The sequence below is a fragment of the Limanda limanda genome, chromosome 21 (genome assembly GCF_963576545.1).
Source record: "Limanda limanda chromosome 21, fLimLim1.1, whole genome shotgun sequence".
NCBI lineage: Eukaryota > Metazoa > Chordata > Actinopteri > Pleuronectiformes > Pleuronectidae > Limanda > Limanda limanda.
In genome coordinates, this window is record NC_083656.1 from 11,638,702 (window position 1) to 11,652,892 (window position 14,191).

Sequence of the window (14,191 nt, forward strand, 5' to 3'; positions counted from 1 at the left end):
TGATTTGCTCCAGTTCAGTTCCACCCTGTTGCCTGATGAGAGCGCAGCTATTGGACAAATCTGCAAAACCCCAGATTACATTAATGAAAATGTCCCTCATGATTTAAGGTTAGGACAACATTATGACTATTGGAAATGTTAAGGTATAGAAAAGATCAGGGCGAACACTTGGTTAAGTTTGGAGATTGATCTTGTTTCCGGAAAATGAAAAGACAAATGTTGTTTGAAAGGTCTGTGATGCACGATGAACTGTGATATCCAGTTTTGCTCACTCACCACTCTAAGCTTCACACCTCTACTTTCGGCTTTATCCCATAAAGGCACATCACTGCCAGTACACCTTGTGTTGCACTGGCACTGCTCACAATTATGAGAAATCCCTCAATTTCCATTTCATTCCAAATATGTCATATTGGGTTGAGTTAATGGTCAAATTACTACAAGTGAGAGTCGTGTTCTCCTACACCAGACATGAGCTCCTTTCAGACATTGCACTGAGCTCCGGATATTCTCCTGAAATGATGACAAGGAGCTAAACGTCAGAACGCAAATGTCCGAGCCTTGTTTTTTCCTGCCGGCCTCCTTGTAAAAACTCTGAAGAATGTCAGAGAAAACCCGTGTGAGAATAGAGCAGGATCATGTCTGGAGGATTCACCGCGAGCGAGAGGGCGTGAGACACAAAGCTGCAATAAAACGAAAAAAGAATACAAATGTCTCCGGATGAAAAATAGGTGTCAAACATAAAGAAGAGGCCAAAGAAGACGTGAACTTGGAAAGACGAAGGCACCCACTTACATTTTGGCCACGAATTGAAAATCGATGGTCGGATTCAGAGAGCTCTTACACAAACACGGATTTCTCGATTCTCTTTGTGAATGGACACTTGTAGTCTGGGCTCTCGGCCGGCCAAATCCAAGGTTAAATAAGGTCAACAAGGTTATTGGCACAAACCACAATTGTGATCCTGTTTAGCTTTCAGACTGACACCAGCACAGATCTCTGGTATCAATAGCTCCTTGTTGATCTATTTGGCCAGGCGGTTTCCCGTCTCTCTCTCACGCACACACACATACACACACACTCACACACTCTCTCTCTCCATGGGCCCTCTGACTTGTGAAAGTTATTGGAGTGTAAATGCCTTTAACAGCCTCTGTCTGCTGCTCTGTGTAGGGTGAGTGCTTTCTGTTGTCTGCCTCCTGTTTCATACTTATCGGTGTCAGGAGCTCATAAGGTTTCGGGAAACAATGTGTCAAGTTGTGGGAACTCATTTGTCAAAATGGAATAATTTAATCTCTCTAAATGAACAAATCATACTCTCACAGAAAAACCTTTTACACTGATTTTTCCGCAAGTCACAGTTTTAGCAACGACATTCAACATAAATTTTATATCGTTATTTTAAGTTCATTGTGCAGTGGAACCCTGTTGGTCATTTTAATTGTTCCGTCTGTAGCTGATCTCGAGCTCACATTTATTTCAGTCGGCAGTCAATTAAGAAGAGATTCTTATTTACAATGACAGGTGGGTGGGAATGGGTGTTCCCTGCTCCCACTGAGGTCCCAGTTAAAAAACCACCTTAATCCTTGATTGAGACATGAGACGTCGAAGCCTGAGGTTTTCGGGAGCTTTATTGTTCTGCCGTTCTTCAACCGCAGCACCGCATTAATTCCTCATGACTTTGTCATGTCATTACTCTCTCTCAGTTTTCACGTGTGCCCAGGGACACCCCCGAGGCCCAGTTCCATTTCCCTGCGGTGACAGAGAAAGGCAGACGCTCCTGTTTACTCATGGCTCCAGGGGCTTGTGGCTCCCGATTAGTAAACCAGTGTGAGTCAACATCTGGTACATCCCTTGGACAAACTATCTCCCTCAGCGCACACTCAGCCTGTTGTCAGACCCCCGTCCCCCTTCTCTGTCCGCTTCCCAAGCAGGCCGGCACCCCCCGGGCGGCAGTGCGCGCTTGCACATTGGCGAGACATTTCCCAAAGCCTTCCCAGTCCTCCTGGCATCTCAACAGGCTGTCACCTTCTTACCCTCCTGCGTGTTCCACAAACATACCAGAGGGCCAAAGGGCAGCGGGGGCCAACGCTGCCCGTTTGTCGACATGCTTGATTGGGGCTTGGAAGGGGGGGCCGGACTCGCTCAGGTCGCCACACCGGTGCGGCCCTCCGTGTCTGTTCGACCTGCGGTGATTATACGACTCGCATTCCATCCAGGACGCAGGAGATTTTAAATGCAGTTAAACAGGCTGCCAGGTTTAAACAGGGCGACCTCGATCTGATTCCTGTCACGGGCCGGAGAAGACGCCATCGTAGAATTCCCCTCTCTTTGTTTTTGTTACGCTTTGCCAGTCTATGAAAGTATCTTGGCTCTAGACTCAACAGAACACACATGCTGAGGAGAGTGTCGGGCGAGGGAACATCTGTTGTGGTCAGTGGCTGCGGGCGAAACCCTTTCATTTCGACAAGATGGCCTGTGGCAACACAATGGCTTCGTGGCCGGGTGGATGAGCGAGGTGCCAGGGCTGTGGTCGGGGTTTACCTAAGCTGGACGGAGCTTCTGAAAGACATGTGGTCAAAGTTTAACATCAAATTATTCTTTCAAAAAATTCTGATGGCATCATCTTGACACAACACTTCAGGTGGAACCGTTCAGTTCTCACGTCGGATTATTCTTGGTCTGAAGTCTTTATTCCATTGTGGCTACTTTTCCATTTGTCAGTCTTTTTGTAAACCAAGAGCGCACAAACTTATTTCATAACAACAAGCGCACGGATTGTGAAGCCAACGATGATTTCACTGATTAGAAAGTCGATTAAAACGACAGATTGGAAACCAGAGGATTCATATGCAGCGAAAACAGATGACTTAACTCTCCAAGTAAACTGTGATTTACTGTGTGTTCCACTATCACGGCTATCATGTCTCAGCCATGGCGTCCGTTCAAACGCCGCTTGGCGTCTTAAACTGTCCAGAGGAATGCAGAGCGCTGGTCTGTCTGAAGACGTTTGTGCGTTTGCATTTTAGTATGTACAGCAAAGGCCTTTAGGTCTTAACGTGGCTGGCATCCTTTCTTCTTTTCCATTTTCTTTCTCTATCTCTCTCTCCCTCTCTCTCTGTGCGTCTTGCTCTCTCTTGGCTGATGTGCCACCGTGGAGAAGGCAACAGTGACCCTATTGTGAACGGTGGGAACTGGGCAGCGGGCCAATGATGTCATCCTGCCATAGGGAAGACCAGGGGGAACGCCCTCCTGGCCTTCGGAATGCACTATTTTTTCCTGTTGTTTTCCGGAAGGCGGTGATCAATTTAATTCCACCCTCATCGCTCCCCGCTGGGGGGAGGGGGGCATGAGGAGGAGGAGGAGGAGATGCAGAGAATGGACTGAGGATGGGGCACTTGCTGGCTCTATCAAAAAAAAATAACACGACTGGAGAGGAAAGGAGGTAGAGCATGGGGATGGTCCGAGCTGTTGGGATCCTTTTTTTAATTGAACAATGAAAAGAAGTGAAAACGGGAAATTGTCCTGGATGAGGTCACACCGACCTCCCAATTAAAAGTAGCCGGGCGTCATTACAGAAGAATAGTCGTGATTCATGGAGAGAGAAGGGGAACGGCTTACGGAAACTGACGATCCTTAACTGCAAGTAACCCCACCGGCCCAAAGCACTGATTCAAAGTGCAGGCACATGTTTGCACTCTACACTGCGACCAAATGTAACCACAGCGCTCGAACCTCTCAGGATGAGCTGAGGTTATGTAAATGATCCTTTAACTTTATATCTAGTGCCTATAACACCTAGAGCCATGCTTCTACTTTCCTGTTTGAAAAATGAAACAATGTCCGTCCACATGAGCGTTGTGGCTTCGCATCAGTTTTAATTCCCGTCCATACTTGCTTTAATGTCATTATCTTTGTTGCGTTCTACACTGGAAGCCGAGGCTAATGCTGGTTGTTTTCTTCCAGAATGGGGGAATGGGGTCATGTGATCGGAGCCGGATATATCAGCGAAGGCTACGTCATAAAAGAAAGGAACCAATCAGCAAGCAGATGTGAGTGTCTAGGTCATTCTTGCAAAACCTTTCCCTTTCTGCTCGCCCGGAAACTGAGGGCATGGTCACATATATACGCAGTTGCAAGGCAAATTTTGTGGATCAAATTTTTTACTCCATGCAAAGTCACTCTGAGATTTGCCTAGCCACAGGAAGTAGGCCCTATAATGCAACCCAGCTGATTTCAAACTAAAACGCTTTCAGCACCGGGTCCAAACTTGTTTTAGCGGCTCTAAAAGTAGTGTAGTGTGGACGCCAGGTATCTATCTTAGAGTAAATACATCTTCAATTGAAAACGTAGTATGGATGTAGCTTTAGTTGACCAGTAGTAAGCTTTAAGGGAAATGACAGTGCTTCTACTCAAGCTCGACTATGTGGGATCTTCTCCAAGAGTCAAATCCAAGTATAGTATTGTACGACTCCGGGAAAGAGTGATTGAACACAAACAAAACCTAAAAGCAACATTTATATTCTGTGTGTGTGTGTGTGTTTGCCACAGTGATGTTTTCCTGGCCTCGCTTGAATTCATCAGCCCTCGCGGTTCAAAGTGGGCGCCCGCCATCACATCATAAAGCCGCTGACCCGTCTCCGATATGATCACCATTAATCACAGCTTGTGAGCGAGCATCGGGCTGTAAGCTGTAATAGAAACAAAGGATGCAGTGCCATACTCCGATTGACTTCAGATTGCACATCAGCGTGGTGTGGCATTCTCTCAACAACAAGGACAAGCTATACACTTAGTGCCATTTTCTTTTCTTCCCCTTGTCATCGGGGGGGAAAATATGGCTTTGATGCTGTTTACTGGGTATTTTTGCAAAAATAGCTTTATGATGAATTTTAGGGGAGTGGAAAAAAAAATGTAGAGGGGGGCTTCAAAAGTAGTGTTAACGGGAGACAGATTTTTGACATGCCTCCCGAGCCATCTGCTTTGGGTTAAGGCTCGGAGACAGAGTGGAGTATGGGGGGGGGGGGGAGAGGGGAGTCAGACTGGAGAGAAGATGGCAATGGCAGCAGGGAATAGAGGGAATGTGATATTGACAGGCAATGGTGGAGAGCTGTTTATTTGTTTTGCAAACATTTCTATTCTGAATAGTTGTGGCACGACGTGTGTGTTTTTGTGTGTGTGTGTGTGTGTGTGTTTTTGTGTGTGAGTGTGTGTTTGTGTGTGTGTGTGTGTGTGTGTGTGTGTGTTTGTGTGTGTGTGTGTAAAAGAGAAAAGGTGTGTATCCTACCAGTCCTGAGATATAATAAGCCAGTCTTTTTCATGCGGCTATTACAACAAAAATATTCCTATTGGATTCTGCAACAGAAACAAACACGCTATTGTTCCAAACTTGGAAAAAGTATTTGGTTTGAAATACAAAAAAAATATTTGACGATCAAGTTTTGACGATTCCAAAAACCTGTTAAGGCTCTGATTGGTTCTGAACTCTGTCGTCTTGCCAAAGTTCAGACAGAGAGTGTTCTACTGGACACACAACAACACAAAACTAATTAGCAGACCTGCTCCAGACATATCTGTTTGATTCGAAGAGGGGGGGGGGGCTCTGGGATTTCGGAGTTGCACTCTGCCACTCCGGACTGTTTCCACCCGGCCGCAGCACCTTTGCCAAATTCCTCCACCGTCCTTATCTCCTGACGTGAGCTCATTGAATGGGGCAAGAAAGCAAAATGTGAAATGCAGAAAACAATGTGGAACTTGTTGTCCCGGCTCTGCTCTGTCTAGGCCTCCAAGTCTCTCCTGTTCACTCCCCTCTGTCCTCTCCCAGCTGTCCGTCTCCATCCACCCCCCCGAGCCATTCTACCAGTCCCCAGTGGGCACAGTCAGCTAGTCTGGCCAGGCCTGCCCCTTGCTGTGGCCCTGCACTGGATAAGCTCCTACCTGGACCTTGGGTAGAGTCCATTGTGTAGAGCCGCGGGGGTGATGGTGTGTGTGTGTGTGTGTGTGTGTGTGTGTGTGTGTGTGTGTGTATGTTTGTGTATGTGTTACGTGTGGATGTGTATGTGTGCTGAGCATTCACGGCAGAAAGGGAGAAGGGGGTCCTATCTGTGCCTAAGGGCTGCCCCCCCAACGCACCCTCACCATGCGCCCTATTCAGACCTAAGGAAGCGTGAACAATCACTGCAAAACCAAAGAGCTAAGTCCCCTTGTTATACAAGCCCAGTTTTCAGCACCAGCCCCCCCTCCGCGGTGCATCCCACCCCCCCCATCCCCAGCACCCCCGGCCCCACTCGTCAGAGGTTGACGAGCTTCGTTAAAGCGAGCCGGGCTCCTTTTATGGCTTTATTTAATTAGCCATTCCACAGCAAACTGCCATCCGGCACCACCACCACCGCCGTCGTCGACGCTGCCCACCCCCCCCCACGCCCCCCGCCCCCAATCCTCTCCTCTTTGCTGGAACCACCATCGTCTTCATCACCGCCACCGCCATCCCTCCCCACTGTGCTCACCGGTCCCTTCCTCTCTCCTTGTTTTTATCCCAGGTAATTAGCCAGCGGATGGGGGTAGACTCGTTGGCTGGTTGCTCGGCAGAACTAGTGCCGGAGACCAGGACTAGGAGGAAGGGAAGTGTCTCTCCCTGCATGGGGGTTTCTCTCTCACTCCCACCACCCTTAAGACCCGTGGAGGAAGACAATGGAAAGGGCCAATTCTACAGTAGCCGGCTCAGCCTTACTGTCCCCGCTGCCCACTGGGCTCCGTCTGCACCGGGACCCGAATCATTAACCAGATTATGACTTTTTGTATCTGCATGCATGTTGGAGGTCAGCAGGACTCTACCCACAGGATGCAGGAGGCTGCCGGCAGCTCTTTGCATGGGGTTTGTGCTTTTAAGCTGGGTTAATGAAGTCTCTCAATCATGGCAGACACTGAAATTAGACCATCCTCCAAACAGGAGTACTTATTTTTTCAATAAGACTTATAGTGTTAGGAGTTAGGAGAGGCGATGGACTAGTGGCAGAAAAGGTCTCTGGTTCGTCTCCGGTTCGACTCTGGTTGTTCGAAACAACAAAAAGACGAACCTGGATTGATCTGTCCAAAAATCCAAGAGGATTCTCCCTACCCTGTCTAGTGCCCCTGAGCAAGGCACCTTACTCCCCCAACATCTGCTCCCCGGGAGCGTACTGGCTGCTCACTGCTCTATGTGTCCTGCTACAGATGGGTTAAAAGCAGAGGTTAAATTTCCCTACAATTGCATGAGTGTGCTTGTGCATGTCTGTGCATGTGTTTGGAACAAATAAATGTATCTTAAATAAATAAATGTATCTTAATCTTAATCTTAGTGAGGATTATCAGGCTCATTACTTTAATTTTTGGTAAAATGGCTCCAACGTTACATCTTTGATAACCAAAAATGCCGGTGAGCAATTCCACTTGAACAAACCCATGAGCGCACATTCCTTCCACATGCACATGGTCCCACAGCGAGGGAGAGAGAGTGGCGAGGCCCTGGCTGCAGGTCCACACCGTGCTGGATCGACGCCCTCTAGTGACCACCACAAAAGAAAAGCACAATGACAAGTCTATGGATGCATTAACAGCAGCCCGCCTATCCACGGTGCGCAGAGGACGAATACAACAGAGGTGGAAACAGGAGGATAATCAGAGTGTAAACACATGTTAACCGCATGGTGTGATTGATTTTTATGACACCATGAGAAAAAATGTGTTTAAAAGTGTGTTTTTTAAAAGTTGTTAAATTTGCCTGAATTAAATTTCTGTTAGATCAGAGTGGAAGTCAAATCCACTCCCGTTTTTTTAAGCATTAAAATTAGAATGCGTAAAATGGATGATTTGTGCGTTATTATGACTGATCAAAATGTCTTAACTGTACCTGGATCTTTTAAAAGTGACTTTATGAAAAGACCAAGATGCAAAAGTTAAAACAAAAAAAAAATCCAACGTGCTCTTGACTGCTTAGCATGGGAAAGGTACCGCTTAGTTATCCGTGGCCATTTATAGCCCCTTAATTACGCGCCTATTTAGTGACCCCTGAGTTCAACGGGCCAATTCCTGTGTGGACCCAAATCCTGATGAACAAAGGTGGAATGTGATGCCCCCTTTTCCGCAGACAAGCTTCTAAACGTTTCCCATCAATTTCATGGGAAAGTTCATGCCAAGGAAACTCTTAAAGGCTTCAGCGGAGTATTGACAGCGTATTGAACCTATTAGTGCATCCCAGTCCGCTGATGAGGATCACAGGGGGAACGAGTTGCGCTCGGAGTGCGTGTGTGATTTGTTATTCTCTAACGTGTAGAATATTCATGGCGTGGAGTATCAGGGGGGAAATCTGGTGCGTTAGGACCCAGTTGATCCTCCTGATTGTGGCTGATATTTTCCACGTTGTGAGAGGAGGGGGTGGCCCGGAGGAGGAGGGGGGGGGGTGTCAATCATAGTGAAAGTGGCCGGGGTGGGCAGGCCCCTCTGATACTTTGTACCGTCGGAGGGGGATATTTAACTTGGGACTGAGCACCGCTCGCTACAGACACACTCACACACAGTGTGTGCCTAAGCAAAGAAACGCTCCAGCGCCAAGTCTCTCAGACTCCTGAAGTAGGAGCGACTCAGTGGGAGCTTCTGCAGCAGCAGCTATCAAAGGAGGAGGAGAAGCGCTCCCAGAGGAATTGACCGCCGATCAGCCCGGGAGAGACCCAGCACCACAGCCCGGGGACTGTCTCCTCTCCACGCAGCCACTGGAGCTTTCCTGAGAGGATTCAGCGATGCCACAGTGAAGGGAACTCTGAACAACCGACAACGTGCTCGGGCTTTCTGCAGCGCGCAATCTGCTGTCAAGAGAGAGAGAGACAGATCTGAGGGGAATATCACAGCCTGAGACTTTCATGTGAAAAAAAACCTCTCTCCACTCCAGACTCCACTGCGATTTGGAACATCCTCTGGAAAGATAAATGGCTGTTGTTGCCTAAGTTGAGATTGCATCCCTCTGCTGCGCATGTTTTTTGGACACTTTCTAGAGGGGGGTGCACGTATCGACTGCTGGAATACCACACGGGACAGGCTGCACGACACTTTCCTCCTCCGTGCATGGACCGTGCGCGCGGGGACCTTGTCAAACCTGCGCGCGTCAGGCGTCGTTAAGAGAAGCCACGTTTATAAAAGCCGTGCGTAAAAATAACATTGGCCCCAAAGGCAGCCCTCAGTGCCGGGCAGTGACATTTAAAACTTGGTGAGTTACTCTTTTGTGCTCCCTCTCTCTCTCTCTCCCTCTCTCACTCTGCCGGGACGCTGCGGATCTATTCTGTCTCTTTAGAAAACACTTCATTCCATGCAGCTCTCGCCTCGGCCGCTGTCATCCAGTGTAGACAGTTCGTCGTGGCTTCGAGTCCCCGGGGTAACCATGACAACCGAAAGAAACCCAAAGTGAATCCAAAGGGAGCGGGGTGAGGCCGGAGAGAGCGTGACTAGAGTTTTCCCCCCCCATTTGTTTTGTGCTTTTTTCCCCTCTTCTGGTTCAGTCTAAACACTTTGCGCAAAAGCAGATCCACCGCTGCGCTGCAGAGTTGCAAAGTTGAAGGAGCCCAAAACAGCAAAGCACTCCGCTTCCATGTCATTCAAACCCGACGTGGTCTATTAAAAGTATCGCCTTGCTTGTGACTGAACTTCTACTATTTATGAAGCCCCGGGCTCGGCATTGCAGAGATCACAGTAACCGGGAAAAGAACTGAATATCATTTACGCGAGAAGTGCCTGTGCGTAAAAGCAGCCAGGAATAATGGGCCTCTCACAAACGCTCCTCGTTTACGCGCTGGTGTGCGTCCACCTTGGAGTTTCCCAGCATTACCTTCGCCTCCGTCCATCGCCCAGTGACAACCTCCCCGTGCCCGATCTGAAGGAGGACCCCGACCCGGAGTACGACCCCCGGGAGCAGGACTTGGCCGAGAGGACACTGAGGAAAAAGCTCGGCAGCAACTTCGACCCCAACTTCATGTCCATCAGCTCCCCCATGCTGGTGAACCTCTCCGCGGCAGACAACCAGGTGAAGCTGCAGGGGCCCATGCCCAACGAGATTAAAAAGCTGGACCTCACAGAGACCCCTTATGGAAAGCGGGTGAAAGTGGGCAAGAAAGCCCGCAGGAAATTTCTGCAGTGGCTGTGGACCTATACGCACTGCCCGGTGGTGTACACCTGGAAGGATTTGGGCGTGAGATTCTGGCCACGTTACATCAAGGAGGGAAACTGTTTCTCTGAGCGCTCTTGCTCCTTCCCAGAGGGGATGTCCTGCAAGCCCGTCAAGTCAATCAACAAGATTTTCCTGCGGTGGTATTGTCAGGGCTTTCTAAGACAGAAATACTGTACGTGGATACAGGTGCAATACCCAATCATCTCAGAGTGCAAGTGTTCGTGCTGATTTTCTCGAAGGACGTAGCGGTGGTCGAGGGGGGAGTGGACTGGAAATACGGTTACTATTGCACTGTTAACTCTCTACAGAGATGGGCACCATAGCAAATCTATTTTTTTATATAGCATTTTAAGTGAAATACCAACATTGTACATATTTAAGAAAAATGCAGCTATTTTTTCTAATTGAACCAGGACCATATTTTATTCTCAATCCCTGAAACGTTGCTTTTTGGGGGAACACGAGCACTTCATAAGGAAGAGCTTTTTTGTTGATATTTTTATGAGACATTGAAGATGGAATGCATATGCTACACTTCTCCAAGAGGTGAACTTCTTTTTTTTTTTCAACTGAACATTGATGCTGACTGTTATTTCACTGCAATGCTGCCTAGAGTTTTTGTATAATATTAATATCAATAATAATTAAATTGTAAAAAAAAAGAAAAGTTGAGGTTAAAGATATATATAAAGGCGTGAACTCAGCTTTTTTTGGAATATATAGTATTGTAGAAATAAACAAATCTGTATGTTTTATTTATTATTTTAACGATTGTGAGTATAGAGCATAAGGAAAGAGAATAGCAGAGTATACCAGAAAAAAATATGGGAGATGTCTACTTGAATATTTTTTAAAATGACAAAAAAAAGAATAAAAAAGTAAAACATATCAGTGTACATGTTATGGTTACACGTTTTAGCAATAAAGTCTATCTTTTCAACATGTATTAGTCTCAAGCCAATTTGCTTACAACGAGTGTCTATATCAGGGGGGCGTGTACACTGTAAAAGATATCATCTGAACACGTTGTCAATACAAAAATATTTTCCTCGCAAGAGAAGTCTGCTGATCGTTTTCATGATTCCACTGGTTTCCATTATGGCTTTGATGTTCAAAGGGATTTCTATAAATCACTGTCTTAGAAATGTTGTTCTATTTCATTTTAAACATAAAAAATAAGGTAAAGATGATGCCAGACTGACATCTTTTGCAGCGTGGGCTCCGAGGCGCGGAGTGGAGTTACAAAGTGCACAGTGAGTCCAGGCTCCAGTGGCTGTGTGTGTGGACTGCCCGATGCTCCACGCCGTCACAGTGATTTTAGAAAGGGCTGATTTACTACGCTGCGTAATGCGCAACACATACCTCCAGCGCCTCCACAGAACTGGCATTCATTTGTCTCAGCCAGAGAGAGAGAGAGAGGGAGAGAGAGAGAGAGAGAGAGAGAGAGAGAGAGAGAGAGAGAGAGAGAGAGAGAGAGAGAGAGAGAGAGAGAGAGAGAGAGAGAGAGAGAGAGGCCATGCACATTCATCTCCCCCCAACCCACCCCTGTCTGCGCACATTCCCCTCTCAGGGCTGCGAGGTGTTAACATAATGGGTAAAATATGATTCAGACATTTTCAAACAGTGTCAGATGATGAAATGACCCGCGTGCACGCGCAGGCCCGGGGGCGTCTGGGGTCTGTGGACGCGCCGCAGAAAGTTCCACTGAGGTATTTGCACAGAGGTGGACTGGAGCAGACCGGCGCCGATTCAAGTCGGACCGCCCTGCAGAGAGAGAGAGAGAGAGAGAGAGAGGGAGAGAGAGAGGGAGAGAGAGAGGGAGAGAGAGAGGGAGAGAAACACAAAGCCCATAAAACAATGGTAAACTGTTTTTGACGTTAGCAGACCATTAATTGCGCTGTCTGCGAGTTTAAGAGATACGGCCAATTAAACGGGGGACTGGAATCAAAGCGAGGAGTGACTTTCTGTCAGTATAGAGCTTTTTATGGTGTTTATATATTATTCCTTAAATACAATCAACGAGTTAAACAGAGCCGTGACTAAACGTCTGGAAGCTCAAAGCAGCAAGTTCCACTGAGCGCATCTTGTGTGCGTTAAAGTGATTTGCGGGCAGAGTTTTGGGATTTGACACTTGCCGCCCGGTTATTGTGACAGAGCCGCGGAGGGGATTTGGTAAGCAGAGGAGGAGGAGGAGGAGGAGGAGGAGGAGGAGGAGGAGGAGGAGGAGGAGGAGGAAGAGGAGAAGGAGCAGGAGGGAGGGGGGGGGGGCTGCTTTCCTCACTGTCAGCTTCTTTCTTGATGATGTCTCGGGGTTTTTTAGAAACTGCGTCTCTGACTCGACGGCGCCACTCAGCCGCCCCCTCTCGACTGCGCAGAATGAGGCACTTTGGGAAACAGTAACCCTTTCAGGCTCTGCCCGGAGAGTATTTTAGAAGCGTGTGAAAGGCAATACGCCGCCCTGGCTCCAGCCAGTGAGGTGCGCACCTTTCAGAATCAGACCCCTGCCAGCCAGCCAGTCAGATCAGCGGTTCTCAAAGTGGGGTCCGGGGACCTCCAGGTCGGCCCCGAGGGGATTCCAGGGGGGGCCGCAGTGAAATGAATAATAGTTCCATTTCAGCAGAGAACTTTATTCAGTAGGAATATCCAAATATTGACTGTGTTTTCATTATCAGCTTCTAAGACAGTGCTGATTATTAAAAACATAAAAAGTGGGGTGTCTCTGCACACATTTCATGTTTGTCCCTATGTGTTTAAATCATATAAAAATAAGATCACGGCACATATGTTTAATTCTTTTATTTCATAACCCTCAATGTCAAGGCCTCAAGCTCCCAGTAATTCTAACTTTGGCTATTTGTTCAAAATCCATCTCGCAGCTTCAAATCCACTAAATTAATCCCACCTACAAATAGAATGCGTTTGAATACAGAGTTAATATAGAAAACCTCAAACACGGTTGGAAGTTAAATGCGGACCATGTGGTTGTTGTTTTTTTCCCTTTTACATGCGAGGAAAGAAAAAAAAAAGCCCAATCCTCAAATGAGCAACTGTCTTCACTTTGTGCAAAAATGTATTTGTTGACTTCGCACCACTCAAAGGATCTCAACTTGCACATAATAAAAACAAAATCACAAAACTTCATCGTAAAAGTCTCCCGGAGGCAGATTTACAGTCCCGGTGGCCACAGGCTTTTGAGTGACACGTTTTGCAGATGACATCTCCCCATCAACACCATCAGTGGGCCACATGTGAAGCGTTGACACATCACAACAGCCCACGCTCACATACTGTCCATAAAAACGTCAGGGCGGCGGCGGGGGGGCATCACCCTGTCGTGATGCTCGCTGTCATTATTGTCTGACACGACCTGTCTCCACATTCATCATCAGGGACCTCCGACGAACTCGGCTGCAACAACCCAACAATGATACACACTGCTGGGTACAAATGGAAGCTTCATTTGTATTTACACCCTCTTGTGAATATAGGATAAAAACCATGGTTATCGCCTGTAAGGAGAATTAAATAAAGGCCTGGAGACTATTAGAATAGGCATGATGGGAGAGAGGGAAGGGGGAGGAGGTGATATGCTCAGAGACGATGATGAGGCGTTGTCTCCTGATGAGTCTCAATTCATTTCATGGGTTGTGTACCTACTGGGAATCAATGGGGCGCATCAGCGGGTGGGTGGTGAAGGGTGTTTGGTGAATTTCATCCAAGCAACCCCTTTGAAAGACACATCCTGAGTGGACGAATCTACGCTGAGGAATAAAAGCGTAAGTACAATCGTGGGTTTATGGTGTGCGTGTACACAACCCGGCTCAGGCGCACACACACGCACGCAACATCTCCGGCGTGTGTGTGTGCCGCGGGCTGACAGACAGACAGACAGAGACAGAGACATGGGTCTGTGGCTGTAAGTAAGGCCCAAACCCCATGGTTGTAAAAGCCAATGAGTCAGCACTACTGAGGTTATTGATGATGACAGGGTATTAGATG

General features: G+C 47.6%; 1 protein-coding gene across 1 annotated transcript; it reads left to right on the top strand.

The window, feature by feature from the left end:
- The first annotated feature begins 3,831 nt into the window (after window positions 1-3,831).
- Window positions 3,832-10,420, top strand: nog2 (noggin 2). Its single transcript, XM_061095446.1, has 3 exons — window positions 3,832-3,851; window positions 6,948-7,038; window positions 9,776-10,420. Exons 1-3 carry the CDS (start codon window positions 3,832-3,834, stop codon window positions 10,418-10,420), a joined length of 756 nt encoding a protein of 251 aa, XP_060951429.1.
- The last annotated feature ends 3,771 nt before the right edge of the window (window positions 10,421-14,191 follow it).